Source organism: Phacochoerus africanus, chromosome 7, assembly GCF_016906955.1.
Source record: "Phacochoerus africanus isolate WHEZ1 chromosome 7, ROS_Pafr_v1, whole genome shotgun sequence".
Taxonomy (NCBI): domain Eukaryota; kingdom Metazoa; phylum Chordata; class Mammalia; order Artiodactyla; family Suidae; genus Phacochoerus; species Phacochoerus africanus.
Window position 1 is genome coordinate 24424993 of NC_062550.1, and position 18593 is coordinate 24443585.

Consider the following 18593-nt stretch of genomic DNA (forward strand, 5'->3'; position numbering starts at 1 on the left):
CTTCCATAAATTTGAAATCTCACCTCCACCTTCCCTGAAAAAACCAGACTTACTTACAACTCCCAGAGTTGGATATGTACAATTCAAAAATCAAACAATATAGGAATACTCCCTACAGCAACTGAATTCTAGATAAGGCCATCTGATTGGCCTGCCCTTCACTGTGCTAAACTATTTTTTGTGCCATAAATGTAACATACTGCCAAGTTTGCATAGTGTCTTGTACTAAGTGCTCTCTGGTTGAGACGTCACAAGAGCAGCCTGCCCTATACTCATATACAAGCAGTCTTTCATTTTTGGACAAAGCTACATGAAGAGACCATCCAGGAAATTAATTATTGGAGACTACTTCTTATTAAAACCCACTGGAAATTTTAAATATTTTTAAAAGAGTACATTCATTAATTCTTATACTTTGTCTAATGTAAAGAAAAAGAAAAAAAAAATTTTCGTCCTACATACTTAAAGTAGATAATGGAAATCTCTATGTTGCAAGTAAAATAAGGAATTTCCTGCTGTGGCACAGTGGGTTAAGAATCTGACTGCAGTGGCAAGGGGTTGCAAAGGAGGCAGGGGTTCAATCCCCAGCCCAGCACTATGGGTTAAACCCACTGGTGTTACAGCACCTACAGCATAGGTTGCAGCCACTGCTCAATTCAATCCCTGGCCCAGGAACTTCCATATCCCATGGGGGCAGCCATTCAAAATTTAAAATTAGATTGAACATCATATACTCAAAGTCATATAATTTATTAAAATGATGGTTTAAAGTTGACATATATAACGTATAGTTTACATCATATTCAATGGTGAATTAATAACTTCTTTCCCTCTAAGATCAGTACCAAGATATGACGGTCTAATTTCACCACTTCTATTCATCATTATACTGGAGCTTCTAGCCAATGCAATAAGGCAAGAAAAAACTCCAGACTGGAAAGAAAGAAACAAAACGGTCTTAATATTTCATTGCATTTGTTTTTATATAGAAAATTCTTTAAAAATCTGCTCCAAAAAGCTGCTGTAACTATTTGAATAAGTTTAAGTGATACAAAGTCAAAAAATTTAGTCATAAGAAAGTTAATTAAAACATAGCATGAAATTATACTAAATACTTCAGGGGAAAAAAAACCACAAAAGCTATCCAAGAGCTTTCTAATGCAACCCATTGAACACTGTTAAAAAATATTTTAAGGATCTTTAAGATAGATGAATAGATACACCATGATTATGGAACAAAGATTCAGACCTACAAGTATAATGAAATAAATTCTCACAATGACGTGAGTGACCTTGGAAGCAAATCCTTTCTCACATAAGCCTCCAGAGGAGAACACAACACAGTTGACCCCTTGATTAAAGATCTTAAGCAGAAGACCCAACAAACCTGGGCCTGTAATCCTGAAGCACAGAAACAAAGAGATAATAACTACACTTTTGAACCACATTTTGTGATCATAAGTTATGCAGTAACAAAAGAAACTAATACAAGGCATTAGGAAATGCTTGCTGCTTTCATTAAAATGCAATTGTATGGATTATGCTATGTTCCTATTCTTCTTGCTTATTTCTCAGCATATAAAAGATGTCTTCAACATGGATTTACTAGATGACATTAATACAGAAATTATTAGTGTAATATCTTTGTATATATACATTCATTGATTGAAAGTTGATATACATTAAGGGTCAACTTCTTCAATCACTGAAATATAATGTGTGCAAAACAAGAGAAAACAATCTTCTAAGATTAATACTATGCTAAGAGTATACAGATAGGATAGATATACATATATAAATAATAAGGAATATTACAAGAGCAATCTCTGAAACTATATGCTCTATGAACCATGACTATGATCATGCGATGTTTCAGGATAGACTCTACATTACAGGAAAAGGTGATTAAAGATAAGATTCACAAATATCCAAGGAGAAATCTAAAATAATTGAACCAAAGATGATCATCACTGGCCGCCATAAAACAGCAGATAAAATCCTCCACAGAGATTGTCATGTAATCCAGGACTTTGCAGAAGGCCACATCAAAAACACGGGACAATTCTTCTCTTATTTTTTCACCCAGATCATCAATGGGACACATTTGCTTGCTGAGGGTTTCTCAGAGTGAAAAATTAACCTGAGGAGTTCCTGCTGTGGTGCACTTTCCCAACGTGTTGCTTAAGGCCTCACTCAGCCTCTCAAGAGTTCACTGCAGTAGGGAACAAGGTCTCTTAATTCATTATTCTCTGACATCTCTAATCCTTAGTGGAACCAATTCTCCCCAGAATCCTCTACTGATGTCCCTTTAAACTGAGGAACACAAAATTATGAGTTGAGCTGTCTAATGATCTTCTATATGTGTGTAGTTGCAGAAAACTCTCTCTAGTACAAAGAAAGATGCTGAGTCTTTGTCTAAGACAATGCATTAAGGTTATCCACCCAATCACATTCGTATTAATGATTTCTTTTCCTGGCCTGGGATGACATTTACTTTTAGTACATCTAATGAGAAATCCATACCAAAAGCCATTCAAATAGAAAAACTTGTCCTCCTACAACTAAGAATTTCTCATACAGGAACTGTCTGGAGTATAAGCAGTCATGTGTGCAAAGATGTTTATATAAAACCTTTAGAGTAGTCTTTTGTTATTGTAAAAAAGACATGTAGAGAAAGAACATTGCCAAACTGGTGGCGATTATTATCAAAGAGAGATTGAAATTATATAAATTTGGTCATCAAAAATTGCTATAAATCTCCCTGTGTTAATAATTAAGGACAACCACAACAGGTTGGATGAAAATGGGAGATTCCAACAGATTTTACAGGTTTACTTCCGCACGGATGTTTCGGGTTAAACATTTTATTGGATATTTTATTGGCTTACATTAGACAGCACCATCACACTGATTTAATATTATTCTTGCATTTCCTTGTCCCTAAGGGCACTGTCCCCACTGCCGTCAGGTTCACAGCCAAAACTTCATATTAATATCCAGGGTGACTTTGAAACCTGGGTCTCCAAGGACTCTTTTGTTGGTTGACGCTAATGATTCTTGCTATAGGTAGAATACATAAAGTAACAAGCCACAATATTTGGTGCCAAATATGTTTTCCTGACCAATGAGTTTAGAAGATCATCTGACCCTGATCACTCAACAGTCTATGATATACCCAGCCCTTTAAAATGGGCTTTACTTTATTTTAACTAGCAACAGAAGAACATACACTCCTGGTGTCAAATGGCACAGTCCTCTTAGGAAAGAAGTTCTACGCTACAGCAGGTACATGCTATGGTATATGATATAGGAGGCTCTGGGTAGTTCCAGGGATTTTCTAGCCGAGGTAGTTTCCTGAGAAAACTTGGCGTTCAGGTCTCCACTAGCATACTCCTGCTCAGCCTGTGTCTCATTAAAAGGATGTTCAAATAAACTGTCAAGAGATGCCATGAAGTAACTTGTACAGCTTAAAGGGTAAGTATAAAAAGGTTTACCGTCTCAGTTGCTTTCACAGTATGTCTGCACATATTCTGGCAGAAGGTAGGAGGTGGAGGGGGAATGTCATGATAGATTTTCCTCCTTAAGCACAATGTTAGACTTAAATAAACCAACACAGTTAGCATTTCAGGGGACGATCCTACAGTCATTTAAGAGATACAAGTTTTTTTTTCTAGAATGCTGGTCCTAGAAATCATTAGCAGGTCTGGGTGAGGAATACGCAGAAATAAAATCTCCCACAAACACATAGGAACACACAATACCTAAAATCCAAGTGTGCATATACATACACACACATCAACTGCACACTCACATCTGGAAATCTTATTCTTTTTTTTATCTGTTCCACAAATAAAATGCTCTGTGAAAGTTCAATACTTAACAACTGCATTAAGATTAAATATTGACTATTAAAAATGAAATTTTCTTTTTTTTTTTTTTTGCCTCTTTAGGGCCTCACCCCTGGCATAGGGAGGTTCCTAGGCTAGGGGTCAAATCAGAGCAGTAGCCGCCAGCATACACCACAGCCACAGCAATGCCAGATCCAACATGCATCTGTGACCTACACTACAGCTCATGGCAATGCCGGTTCCTTAACCCACTGAACAAGGCCAGGGACTGAACCTAGGCCTCGTGGATACTAGTCAGATTCATTTCCACTGAATCACAAAAGGAACTCCAAAAACAAAACAGTTTTAAGACCCAAGCAAAGCTGAGTCAAATTCCAAGAGAACTACTGGGAGATGGACTGAGTTCTTGAAAAATGAAGAAAACAAGACGGAGCTTCTCATGTGAGCTATGGTCACCATCAGATGATAATGCAGTGTTCAAGAGGGTAAGAGCTTTCCATCAAACTTGATCGATCCTGAGCCTCAATTAATATCCCTCCCTGTGATGGCATCTGTCTACCCTGGAGACTGCGTCCTGTATACTGAGCCTACAGCAGCAGATGACAGGGTTCACTTGCTCAGATGAAAGAAAGAACAATATTGTTCAAAACGCTGTGAAATAAGTTAAACAAAGAAAGGCAAACACCATATGATCTCACTTATATGTGGAATCTAAAAAACAAAGCAAAAACAAGCAAACAAGCTCATGGATACAGAGAAGATATTCGTGGTTTCAGAGGTGGACAGTGGGGAGCAGCAGGGAAGTGGGTGAAGGGGCTCAAAGGATACAAACTTCAGTGATAAAGCAAATAAGTCTCAGGGATGGAATTTACAGCATGGTAACTACAGTCAATAACAGTGTCCTTCACGTTTGAAAGTAAGAGAGCAGCTCTTAAAAGTTCTCATCACAAGAAAAAAGTGTTTGGTGACTGACATTACCCAGACTTAATGTGGTGACTATTTCACAACATCTACAAATAGTGAATTATTTTGTTGTATACCTGAAGCTATTATAATATAAAATATCAATTATTAATTTAAAAAATCCCCTTGGTCATATGTGGATGATGCTAGCGGAACAACTAATTGTTTTTAAAATTAGTGAATAAAGGGAAAGAGATGTTCCCTTTGTGGCACAGCAGAAACAAATCCAACTAGAATCCATCCATAGGGATGAGGGTTCGATCCCTGGACTTGCCTAGTGGGTTGGGGATCCGGCATGCCTTGAGCTGTGGTGGAGGTCACAGATGCAGCAAGTTCCCGGTGTTGCTGTGGCTGTGGCGTAGGCCAGCAGCTGTAGCTCAGATTCCACCCCTAGCCTGGGAACTTCCATATGCTGTAAGTGTGCCCCCCCCCAAAAAAAAAAGTATGACTTAATAAAAATAAAGGGAAAGAATTTTTTAAAAAATAGCTCTTATAGTAAGTTCCCACTGCAGTGCAGCAGAAATGAATTCTACTAGTATCCATGAAGATGCAGGTTTGATCCCTGGCCTTGCTCAGTGGGACAGGGATCCGGCATTGCCATGAGCTGTCATGTAGGCTGCAGATGCGGCTCATATCCTGCTTGGCTGTGATTGTGGCATAGCCTGGAGCTGTAGCTCTGATTCAACCTGTAGCCTGGGAACTTCCATGTGCCACAAATGAGGCCCTAAAAAATTAAAAAATTAAAAAAAAAAACTCTCACAGTACATGTATCAGTACGTTCTGAGAAAAAAATTCTAAAAATGAGAAAATGGCTTATCCATAGGTGATCCATTTTGCATTTCATAAAGTTACAAGAATTTGGACCCCTGAGGACATTACTTACAGGTTAGAAAACTATGACTATCTATCCATGTAAAGGAGGATACATGAGAAATAACTCTCACCACCTGGATCGTATTAACCCAGAATAATACGGTCTCTACTCTTCAGACTTAATATTTCACGGGAAGAAATACCGAGCCAACGATATGGAAGGGTCAATATACCAACAGGAATAAAGAATAAAATAGAAAATTAGCTAGCTGAACGTTGGTGACGTGCAGCCCCATCAGCCACACAAACTGAGTGACTGCACACGTTTAGATTTTTGCCCTCGAGAGCACATTCACCGCAGATGCAGCACCATAATTATTCATTACTCCTGCCCCTCACTGCTTCTCAAGTGTCTTGGTTTAACAATGAATTCTAAAGTAATACTACCTTTGTTTCAATTACCAATACAAATTCTGTCATCATGAAACCAAGACATTCAGGTAAATGTGCACCAATAACCACAGCACAGTGACTCAGGCCAGGGCTCTGGAGCCCTTCTGAGTGGAGACTGAATATCCAGAAAGCAGTGGACACAGGCCTTATCTCTCTGTGCCCCACTTTTCCCACTTTGAAAATGGAGACAACATACCTCCCAACCTCACAGGATATCCTAAGGTTTGTACGCATGATACCTGTAAGAGACTTAGACCAGTGCCTGGAGCACACAAGGAGACTTGTAAGCATGTATTCTTAGGATTACATTGAAATACATTTAAATTACGATTTATCTTGAATTGATCCACAGGAAGATCCATGAAGGAGTGCTTTATCAAGGCTGCTGAGCTTGAAAACCAGAGACTAAGTGATTGAGAAATGAATGCAAAATGTAAAAAGAGAGGCAAAAATGTGGACAGGAAAGAAACGTGAATGGAGGAAAGAGAGGTGCTTGGAGAGGATGTTCAGTCACTTTTGTCTTGACTTTTTCTCCATAACACGGTGTGTACATATGTTTCAATCTGAGTGCTTAAACGAAGCATCAAAGTATAGCTTTTACATCCTTCAGAAGTTCATTAATTACACTCAGCATAACCTCGCGAGGCGATGAAAGTGCTATATGTGATGAGGTTGTACTTCACCATGTAATCCAAGAGGTAACACAAGACATAGGAACGGAAGTTTTTAAATCTGCAAAACTACAAATGTGGATGTTTCAGAGTCAAAACATGTTTGCCCTTATCACGAATGATCACTCATTAGAAAGATAAAAAACCTTTATATTTTAGAGAGAACTGAAATGGTTTGTTTGGGTCATGGTCAAAACCTTTATTTTAGTATTTTAACAATTCCCAAATTTAAGGCAAAAGAATGACACTGAATTAACTTTTTTAAAATTTGCTTATGTACTGAAGAACAATCTTTGGCAGTATAAAAAATGGCTTAATATATGTAATGAAAAATAAATGTAAATAAAAAATGCACAATGCAGTGTAGGAGATAATATATTTAGTTCATTATGAATTAATTTTGAGAAATTACTAAAGGAAAAGTTAAACTATAAACTAAACAAAATGTATAATTTCACTTGTCATCATAAATAAATTGACTAAGGGGTTGAGCTCACTGTAAAACAGGAAATGTATTCCTCCAATCTAAAAGTAAAACTCATGCATGTTGGATGAGTTCAACACACAAGAGCGTGTTCATCAGTGGATGATGTCTTTGAATTCTGCATTCAAATCTCCCTGACATTGACATGTAGGGTTGGCAAAATCCAGGAGTCAATATGAGAAAGCACACTGCAATAACAACATTTATGCTTCTGGGACTGACAGAAGATCCTCAGCTGCAGCTTTTGCTTTTCCTTTTCCTCTTTCTCACCTATATATTGTGTGTAGCTGGAAATCTGACCATCATTACACTAACATTGCTGGATCCCCACCTTAAAACCCCCATGTATTTTTTCCTCCAAAATTTCTCTCTTCTAGAAATCTCGTTTACAACTGCCTGCATTCCAAGATTCCTATACAGTATATCAACTGGAGACAGAACAATTACCTATAATGCATGTTTCACTCAATTATTTCTTACAGACCTCTTTGTGATAACTGAGTTTTTTCTCTTGGCAACTATGGCATATGATCGCTATGTGGCCATCTGCAAACCCCTGCATTACATGACAATCATGAGCAACAAACTCTGCAAAACAATGGTTGTCTGCTGTTGGGGAGCAACAATTATAATAATCCTCCCTCCATTCAGCTTGTGTTTTCATCTGGAATTCTGTGACTCCAATCTCATTGATCATTTTGCCTGTGATGCATCTCCTCTCCTGAAGATCTCATGCTCAGACACCTGGTTAATTGAGCAGATGGTTATAGCCTGTGCTGTGATCACTCTTATCATCACTCTTGTAGGTGTGGTTCTCTCCTACATAAATATCATAAGGACGATTCTAAAATTCCCTTCTGCCCAACAAACAAAAAAAGCCTTTTCTACCTGTTCGTCCCACATGATTGTCGTTTCCATCACCTATGGCAGCTGCATCTTCATCTACATCAATCCATCTGCCAAAGAAGAGGTAAATCTCAATAAAAGTGTGTCATTGCTTATTTCTTCCATTTCACCAGTGCTGAATCCTTTTATATATACTCTGAGGAATAAGCAAGTTAAACAAGCCTTTCATGACTCACTCAAAAAAATTGCATTTCTTTTAAGAAAGTAAAATGTATCTCTTGATAAACCAACTGGAAAGATTGCTGTGAGCTGTGATGTAGGTCATAGATGTGGCTCAGATCTGGCATTGTTGTTGCATGGTGTAGGCTGGCAGCCACAGCTTCCATTTGACTCCTTGCCTGAGAACCTACATGTGCTGTGGGTGCAGGCCAAAAAAAAAAAACAGAAGAAAGTAAAAAGTATCTCTTGATAAACCACTCAAAATATGCACAGCTACCTTATTTTTGCATAAAGCTGATAACCAATATTATAATCCCTTCACATACTGAAGAAGTAATTATTGAACGTTGATTTGTGAGGAATAAAATAGATCATTTTTAATCCATTAACCAGAACCCATCATAATTCAGTCATTTCTTTTTCTTCTTTTAGATGTTTTTCCTACCTATTTTACAATATTGGTGTAGAGATGGCATTCTTTTTTATTCAAGTATAATTGACATACAATATTACATTGGTTTCAAGTGTACGGCATAGTGATTCTATATTTTTATACATGATCAGCACAAGAAATCAAGTTATCATCCATCTTTTGAGCCTCCAGATGTCAACAAATTAATTTGGGAAAACTATGAGCAATATGAAACCAATACAGTCAACAACTTAGATGAAATGGAAAGGTTCTCTGAAACTTACAAATTGTAAACCTGACTCAAAAAGAAACAGAACATCTGCATACATGTCTGTTTTACCCACGAATTAATACCTAAAAATATTTTCACAAAGAAAACACCAAAATCATGTTGCCTCATTGGTGAATACTATCCAAGGGATAAATGATCCCATCTTTGCAAATTCTTTCAAAATACATGAAGAAAGAATACTTTCTCACTCATTTTAAGAAATTCACATGTATCTGATTCTAATACCAGACAAAGAAACTATGAGCATAAAAATGTAGACCAACAAACCTCATGACCGCAGAATTCAAACATCCTTAACAATTTCCTACCAAAGCTCAATAATAATAACCAAACAGATATGGTCAAGAAAACTTAGTGGACATTTCATAAGGGAAGTTACATGAATAGCCAACAAGCACATGGCAAGAGCTCAATATCACTAGTCATCAGGAAATCAAATTATAACTAAAATGAGCCACACACACTTATTAGAATGGCTACAATTAGAACACAGGCTGACACTATAAGTCACAGCAAAGACAGAGAACAACTGGAACTTCACAAAAGGAATGGTCGACATACGAGAAGTGATACAAACATTTGGGAAAACATTCTGGCAGGTTCATATAAAGTTAAACCTGGTTATCATATGTCTTAGCAAATTCTCTATTTACCTAAGAAAAATGAAACTATACATTGCCCAAATTACATGCATGAATGTTTATAGAAGCTGGATTCATAGGACTCAAAAGTGTAAACATCCAAAATGTTCATCAAAAAACAGAGAAAACTATTGTGGTATATCATGCAATGGAAAGCCATTCAACTGCCCAAAGGAATAAACCTCTAGAACAAATAAAATAGAAAATCTCAAAAAATTTATGCTGAGCAAACGGTGTCACACACACTATATTCCATGTTTTCACATTGTTGAGCAAGAAAAAAAATCCAGAGTGTCAGAAAGCAGGTCAGTGACTGAATGAGACCAGAATGGAGTGTACTGTCTGCAAAACGTCATGAGGAAATGTTTTGGGATGACAGACACGTTTCATGTAATGTGTGGTGTGGTAATTATTTGAATGTATATATTTTTTTATTTATTTTATTTTTTAAATTATTTCCCCAATACAATTTTTTTTCTACGATACAGCATGGTGACCCAGTTACACATACAGGCACACATTCTATTTTCTCCCATTAGCATGCTCCATCATAAGTGACTAGACATAGCTCCTTGCGTTAGCTGTTATGTAAGTAATCAGAGAGAAGACCAAATATATTCTACTTTTTGATCCATCAACACATTTCAAAGGACAGGTTTTTTTTAACTCTAGGGCTATATCTGACATGTCGCCTTTTTTGGTACTTCCAGGGAGCAAAGAATGATTCTTATGTTTTTAAAGAGCTCATTTTTGGAAAAAAAAAAAAAAAAAGGAGACCAAGCAACAGAGACAATATATGGCATATACATTAAATATGTGCAATTCTTATATCAATTACACCTCAAAAAGCTAAAAAAGGAATTAATAGAGCCTTCGCAGCTAAAAATTGGGAACCCCTCCCCATGTAGGATTACATATTTATATTACAGAATGCAACATTCTCTCTTCTATAAAAGACAATGGAAATTCCACTAAATGAGAAACAGATTGCTTGTTCTGAGTCCAAAGAATACATAAAAAACTTATTCTTTTAAAAATTAAGTTATTTATTGAGTTCTTGAATACGGCCAGCTACTGTGGAATCTCTGGGAACAAGACTATGAAGAGCCCAATAGCAAAAAAATACACTTACAGGCTCAGTGATAGAGACATGAGTACTATGTGCAAAAGAGGCAAAAACAAGAGGCATGTAACTCAGACAATGAAGTTTCAAGAAACTTTGTCTCAGGAAGTGACACTAAGCCCAAACTTAGTATCCTGCTAGTAACTTCTAGCAAAGGTAAGGGCGGGGTGGGACGCTTCTAATGAACAGAGGAACAAGAAAGAGACTCCACCCAAATTATAAATACTTTGCTCTGCTTTGTGGAAAGTGAATGTCCCTCTTTGGTGAACACACTCAAAAGAGCTGTTTCACAGGGAACATTCCTTTCTAAATATAGAACCTTCATCACAGGAGTGTGCTGTCCGTGGGTCAAAAAACCTCAAGCACTTCTGGTCTTAGGAGTTGATGTTATAACTTGGCTTGTAGGCAGAGACAGAATCCGTGCAATTCGGGCATTTCTAATTAATGTTAATCCACAATTTCAATTGTCAGCGTTAATTTCAAATAATATCCGACCTACTTATAAACAGAATAAAATCGACTTCACTGCAAAAACACGGTTGAAATGCAATCAGATTAGAGAATAGAAACACCAGACAAATAACCCATGTGAAGACTTGCCCCAACAAACTGCCCAGCACATAGAAAGTGCTCACAATTGCAGTTTGCTTTTTTGGTTTTCTTTCTTTCTTTTTTATTTCTAGTTGGTAAGTTTCTAATTATGAAATAAAATTGCATTTTCACAAGTGTTGAAAAAATAGTGCACATAATTCTTAGCTAGCCTTCACCCAGCTCGCCCTAAAGGTAGCATCCTCCACAATCACAGTTCAATTATTAACACTAAGGAACGAACACTATACACAAATACTGAAAACTAAAATACACATTTAAGGATGGCTCAGGGTCCCAAGCCAGGCCTGGGTAAGCACCACCACCACCTGCGCCCCCAACGCGCATATCGCACACTCTCTGGGCACCCCCTGTTGGATCTGCGATGGTGGTGCCATGCACAGGTTTCCTGACTCCATATCCCAACACCTAGGGGCTGTGGACCTCGCTGAGGTCTGTGAGTCCCCAGGGGTGCCAGAAGGGCCAAGCTTTGCGGTGTCAGAGGGGGAAAAGACTAATTGAAACATAAATAAAATGAAAAGAAATGAATTATTTTCAATACAGACATAATTAGGATTTTCCCAGTTTTTCCACTAAGGTCACTTTTCTGCTACAGGATACAATTGGATTAACTACTTGACAAGCTCATCATGACTCCTTGGTCTCTTCCTCCAACTTGTGTCTCATTCTGTCTTCCCTTGGCCTTCATGACCTCCAAAGTATACATAATTGAGGTTAATTTCTTCGGGGTTTTTTTTTTCTACTTATACTAATTTCTTTACCCAATACTGGAGTAGGTAACTTGTTTATGTACCACACATAAAACACGAGGTTCTATCAGATGAAAAATAGAAGGAAAATTGGGTATTCATGGAGAAAGTAGAGATAAATGACTAAACTAGAAAACACTGCGTGTTATTTGGATGACAATTCTAAAGCCAAAAGTAAAATAAAAATGAAATAACTTCTCTGATCATGGCAGTAAAAGCAAACATTCCAATACTGCACACATAGCCTGTACACAATGTCAAACTCTGCCATTTATTTGCATTTAGCAGGAACCAACACTTCCAAGTAACCTAGAAATCCATTCAACCTTATGAGTAGTGAAGAATTATTAGGAGCAAAAGGACATTATAATATCCACAAAACTGTATCACATGGATAATGCTTTCTAATCCCATAGCTAAATACATTGGAGAGAATAAATGGCAAAATTTAGCTTAACTGAAAAATAGAGATGGGAGAATATACAAGAGATAGAAAAATAGGGACTGTAATATAAAATGATTTCAGAAAAATCTTTCCATTTCTTTACATCTTCTTTGATTTCTTTGATGAAAGTTTTATAGTTCTCGGCATATAGGTCCTTTACCTCCTTGGTCAGGTGTATTCCGAGGTTTTTGATTTTGTGAGGTGCAATTTTAAAAGGTATCGTATTTTTGTATTCCTTTTCTAATATTTCATTGCTGGTATACAGAAATGCAACTGACTTCTGAATGTTCATCTTATATCCTGCTACTTTGCTGAATTTATGAATCAGTTCAAGGAGTTTTGGGGTTGAGTCCTTAGGGTTTTCTATATATAGTATCATGTCATCTGCATACAGTGACAGTTTGACCTCTTCTCTTCCTATATGGATGCCTTTTATTTCTTTGGTTTGTCTAATTGCTGTGGCTAGACAAAACTATGTTGAAGAGCAGTGGTGAGAGTGGGCATCCCTGTCTTGTTCCAGATTTGAGTGAGAAGGCTTTCAGTTTTTCCCCATTCAGTAGTATATTTGCTGTGGGTTTATCATAAATGACTTTGATTATATTCAGGAATGTTCCCTCTATACCCACTTTGGCGAGGGTCTTGATCATGAATGGATAAGAAAATCTTGAGGGGACCTATTATGCCCATAAAAGAGCTGAGAATCCCTGACTTTTGATGAGACATAAGGAAGTCAAAGAAGAAAATGACTATTCACTGTATAGACTGGATTTTTTTTTTAGTCATGGCCTCATAATTTCATACAAGTTTTCTCAGTTCACTGTGTCACTTGAGTTGGTGAGGAGTGTGAGAAGAAGTGCAAGTCAGCCATGAGAAACTGTACATCATTATCTACATTCATACTTCTGGGACTGACAGATGATCCTCAAATGCAGCTTCTCATTTTTCTATTTCTGTTTGTCTCCTACACGCTGAGTATAACTGGGAACATGACCATCATTGTACTCACTTTGGTAGATTCTCGCCTTAAAACTGCCATGTACTTCTTCCTCAAACACTTCTCCTTTTTAGAAACCTTCTTCACTACGGTCTGCATCCCCAGGTTCATATACAGCTTGTCAACTGGGGACAAAACTATCTCCTATAATGCTTCTGTGGCTCAATTATTTTTTGTCTTCCTTTTTGGAGCCACAGAATTTTTTCTCCTGGATGCCATGTCCTGTGACCGCTACGTGGCCATCTGCAAACCCTTACATTATGCGACCATCATGAACAGCAGAGTCTGTGGATGGCTTGTCAGCTGCTGCTGGATAGCGGGTTGGTTTGTCATATTTCCACCACTGTGCCTGGGCCTAAACCTGGAATTCTGTGACTCTAATATCATTGGTCATTTTGCCTGTGATACTTCTCCTTTGCTGAAGAAATCCTTGTTCAGACAACCAGCTCATAGAACAGTTGGTTCTTGCCCTTGCTGTGTTGACTGATATCATGTCCTATACCTACATCATCAAGACCATCACAAAGTTCCCTTCTGCCCAGCAAAAGATGAAGGCCTTCTCTACCTGCTCTTCTCACTCGATAGTGGTTTCTATCACCTATGGCTATTGTATCTTCATCTATGTCAAACCATCACCAAAAGATGATCCAGCAAGTAATAAATGTGTGTCTGTGCTCAGCGCTTCAGTTGCCCCCATGCTAGACCCACTTATTTATACCCTGAGGAACAAGTAAGTGAAACGAGCTTTCACAGACTTAACCAAAAGAATTTCATTGATCTCAAAGACATAAAGGAATGTTGAAAGTCTGCATCAAATATAAATACAAAAAGAGTAGTGCACCTTAAAGTCATAATCATCAATTCTATTTTTTTCTTTTTCTGCCACATCACACTCTAAACCTATGGAAGTTCCCCAGCCAGGCATTGAATCCAAGATTAGCTGCAGCCTACACAACAACTAAGCAATGCTGGATCCTTAACTTACTGCACCACAGCAGGAACTCCATAATCTACAATTCTTAACTATTGTACCCTGGTCTACCGTCTGTTCATATTAAATGCTCATAACACTGTTAGTCCTGAATCTTGTCTCCCAAATCATCATTTCAATCCATGTTAATATAAGGAAGTTGAGCCATTTCAACTTTTGTTGAAAATAAACGTTCTCCAAGATGACATTATATATCAAGAGAGCATGAAATTAAATTTCCAGGGAAAGGGTCTTACTTAAATTCTAACCAGAGAAATAAACTTCGGGGAGAGAGGACAAGATGGCGGAGGAGTAGGGGGACACGCTCGCCCTCTCCCACAAACACAACAAAAAAAGCACATCTACAGAATAAATGACTCGCACAGAACAGCAACCAATCGCTGGCAGAGGAACCTAAACTCCAATAACGGCGAGAAGTTCGTGACATTACTGGGCAGTACGGGAGAAAAAAGGAGAGTGAGGAGAAGGTGAATCCGAGCGGGACGGGCGCTCCCGAAAGGGAACTGCGGAGGAGAAAGGGATCCCGCACACTGGAAAGTCACCTGCACGGGGGAAAGATCAAACGAACCGGAGGAATCTCCAGATGCAGAGAAGAGTGTAGCAGTAAGTTGGAGTACAGAAAAGCCGATCAAGAACCGAATGGACCATCTGAACTACGGGCACAGTCACCAAAAACTGAGACGCCTGGATGGGGGCTGGGCACTGAGACCTCGGCTCCAGAGGTTAGGCCCCGGGAAAGGGCCAGGGGACACCTGGATGGTGGCTGGGCACGGAGACCTCCGCTCCAGAGGTTAGTCCCCGGGAAAGGGAGGGGGACGCCTGGATGGGGGCTGGGCACTGAGACCTCGGCTCCAGAGGTTAGTCCCCGGGAAAGGGATGGGGGACACCTGGATGGGGGCTAGGCACCGAGACCTCGGCTCCAGAGGTTAGACCCCGAGAACGGACTGGGGGGGGGGGCGGAGCGGAGCGGAAACTGCTTGGGAGGTCTAGAAACCATTTGACGGGGCAGAGACTGCCTGGGAGACTAGAAAACAAAGCTGGCGCAGAGGAAGGGAGCAATACTCTAGGGGCAGGGAAGTGGAAAGCTGCATCAGAGGGAACCTGGGAGAAGAGCCTGGTCTGCGCCCGTGCTGGGGAGGGGAGAGAAGAAGGGGTGGGTCCCCATAGAATACCCCCCACGCCACAGCAAGCTTACAGGCCCACTAGCTAGCTGAAAGCTGTGCTACCCAGTGCATCCCCTCCCCCCACCCCCGCCACCCCCTAGCTCGCCGAACCTGGGGCTGGCTGCCATCCGGGAGGGCGGGCCTCAAAAATTGCCTGAAGCCTACCACCACAGGGGCTGTCCCTGCACAGGCCTGCTTGCCCTTTGGAGGAGCTACACTTCCGCAGAGCAGCACCAAACACCACCAGCCCCCAAGAAAAGGCCTGCAGCCCAGAAAAGCTAGAACAAGCCTAGCCAGGCAGTGAATAGATCTGCCTAATTCCCGGACGGTTTTTCTGAGTCGGGCTGCCCCGGTGAGGAGACTCTTGGGTCTCCAACGGCCCTGCTACCCGCCCAAGCCCCGAGGGGGTGCCCTAGTGGATCAGCTGCACAGGACTGCCAGCTCCAGGAAGGACCCCCTGCAGCCCAGAAAAGCTGCAAAGAGCTTGGCCGAGCCGGGAAAACATCTCAGACGGTCTTTCTGAGTCGGGCTGCCCTGGAGAGGTGCCTCTTGGGTTTCCAGTGGCCCTGCTACCCGCCCAAGCCCCCAGGGGGTGCCCCACTCCCACGGAATAGCTGCTCAGCACCACCAGCCCCCTGGAAGAGCCCCTGCAGCCCAGAAAAGCTGCAACAAGCTTGGCCAGACTGTGAAAAGATCCGCCTACATTCTCAGGCCGTCCTTCTGAGTTGGACTGCCCTAGGGAAGAGCCTCTTAGGTTCTCAGTGACCCAGATAGCTGCTCCAGCCCCCAGGGGGTGCTGCACTCCTGAGGAACAGCTGCCCAACACCGCCAACCCCCTGCAAGAACCCCACAGCCCAAAAACACCAGAGCAAGCCCTGCATGACCAAGTGAAATCTGCTACCATCGTGGTGTGGACCTCCCAGTCCTGTCTGCCCTCAGGAAGTCCTCCTTTGCTTCAAAGAAACACTGTTAGCCCCATCAACACTCCAGAAAAGCCACACTGCCTCAAAAAAGATTGACCAACAACGCCAGCCCTCAGGAAATATTCCACGGCAGTGACAAGGCAAACACTGCCCGATAACGGAGAGTACAACTCCCTCAGGAGAAAGAAAACAACAAGCAAGATGAAGAAGCTGAGAAACCACCCCCAGTCAAACCAACAGGAGAACTCACCTAAAACAGTCAACAAGGAAATAGATCTCTGCAGCCGGACAGACCTGGAGTTCAAAAGAGAAATAGTGAAGATACTGAAGGAATTAAGAGAAGATATGAACAGTAATGCAGATACCCTCAGAAAGGAACTAGAACATATAAGGAGGAGCCAAGAAAAACTAGAACATTCATTTGCAGAGATGCAAACTGAACTAAGGGCAGTAAAAACCAGAATGAACAATGCAGAAGAACGAATCAGTGATATGGACGATAGAATAATGGAAATCACTCAATCCGGTCAACAGACAGAAAACCGAATCAAAAAAACTGGAAAGCAATATAAGAGACCTATGGGATAATATAAAGCGGGCCAATCTACGCATAATAGGAATTCCAGAAGGAATAGAGAAAGATAAGGGGATGGAAAATATATTTGAAGAAATTATTGATGGAAACTTCCCAAATCTAAAGGATGCTGGGTTCAAGATACAAGAAGCACAGAGGGCCCCAAACAAACTGAACCCAAATAGACCCACACCAAGACACATCATAATAAAAATGGCAAAAGTTACTGATAAAGAGAGGATCCTAAAGGCAGCAAGAGAAAAACAGAATGTTACCCACAAGGGAACCCCCATAAGAATATCAGCTGATTTCTCTACAGAAACACTACAGGCCAGGAGGGAATGGCAAGACATATTTAAAGTGCTCAAAGGAAAAAATATGCAACCTAGAATACTCTATCCAGCAAGAATATCATTTAAAATAGAAGGGGAAATAATAATTTTTTCCAACAAACAAAAACTTAAAGAATACTGCAACACAAAACCCAGGTTAAAGGAAATATTGAAAGGGCTTCTCTAAACCAAAAAGAAGGGAAGGAAAGGGAAGAAAAAAGAAAAGAAAAAAAAAAGAAGAAGAGGAAAAACTAGGACTGAGGAAACCGCAATCAGAGAGCAGTCACTCAAATAAGCCAGCATACAGATTTAATCATGAACAGGCCTCAAACAAAATAAAATTAAAAAGAAAAAAGAGTCATCAAAACCATAACATGTGGGCAAGGGATGTTAGGAAGTAAATAACCCTTTTTGTTTGTTTGTTTGTATGTTTCTCTTCTTAATTTTAATATAGTAATGAAGTGTTTGAACTTACAGGACCATCAGGCTAAAACACACAATTATGGGAAGGGGTTAGCAGACTTAAAAAACAGGGCAACCACAAGCCAAAACCAAATATTGCATTTGCAAAAAATGAAAAAAAAAAATACACTCAAGCAGATAATAACAGGAGACCATCCAACCAAAAAAAAAAAAAAAAGAAAGGAAGAATGGAGAACCACAGAATCAACTGGAACACGAGGTTCAAATGGCACTAAATAATCATCTATCAATTACCACCTTAAATGTCAATGGACTGAATGCCCCAATCAAAAGGCACAGAGTGGCTGAGTGGATAAAAAGGCAAAAACCTTCAATATGCTGCCTACAAGAAACTCACCTTAGGACAAAAGATACATATAGATTGAAAGTGAAAGGGTGGGGAAAAATATTTCACGCCAATAGGCATGACAGAAAAGCAAGAGTCGCAACACTCATATCAGACAAAATAGACTTTAAAACAAAAGACATAAAGAAAGACAAAGAAGGACACTACTTAATGATTAAGGGATCCAGCCAAGGAGAGGATGTTACTATCGTCAACATATATGCCCCAAATACAGGAGCA

General features: G+C 39.8%; 1 protein-coding gene and 1 pseudogene across 1 annotated transcript; both read left to right on the plus strand.

Annotated features, from left to right (window-relative positions):
* The first annotated feature begins 7407 nt into the window (after positions 1-7407).
* LOC125131733 (olfactory receptor 6C68-like) lies at positions 7408-8346 on the plus strand. The gene has a single exon (XM_047788503.1). The coding sequence runs from the start codon at positions 7408-7410 to the stop codon at positions 8344-8346; it is 939 nt and encodes a 312-aa protein (XP_047644459.1).
* Positions 8347-13434: 5088 nt separating this feature from the next.
* On the plus strand, positions 13435-14353 carry LOC125130377 (olfactory receptor 6C2-like; annotated as a pseudogene).
* The last annotated feature ends 4240 nt before the right edge of the window (positions 14354-18593 follow it).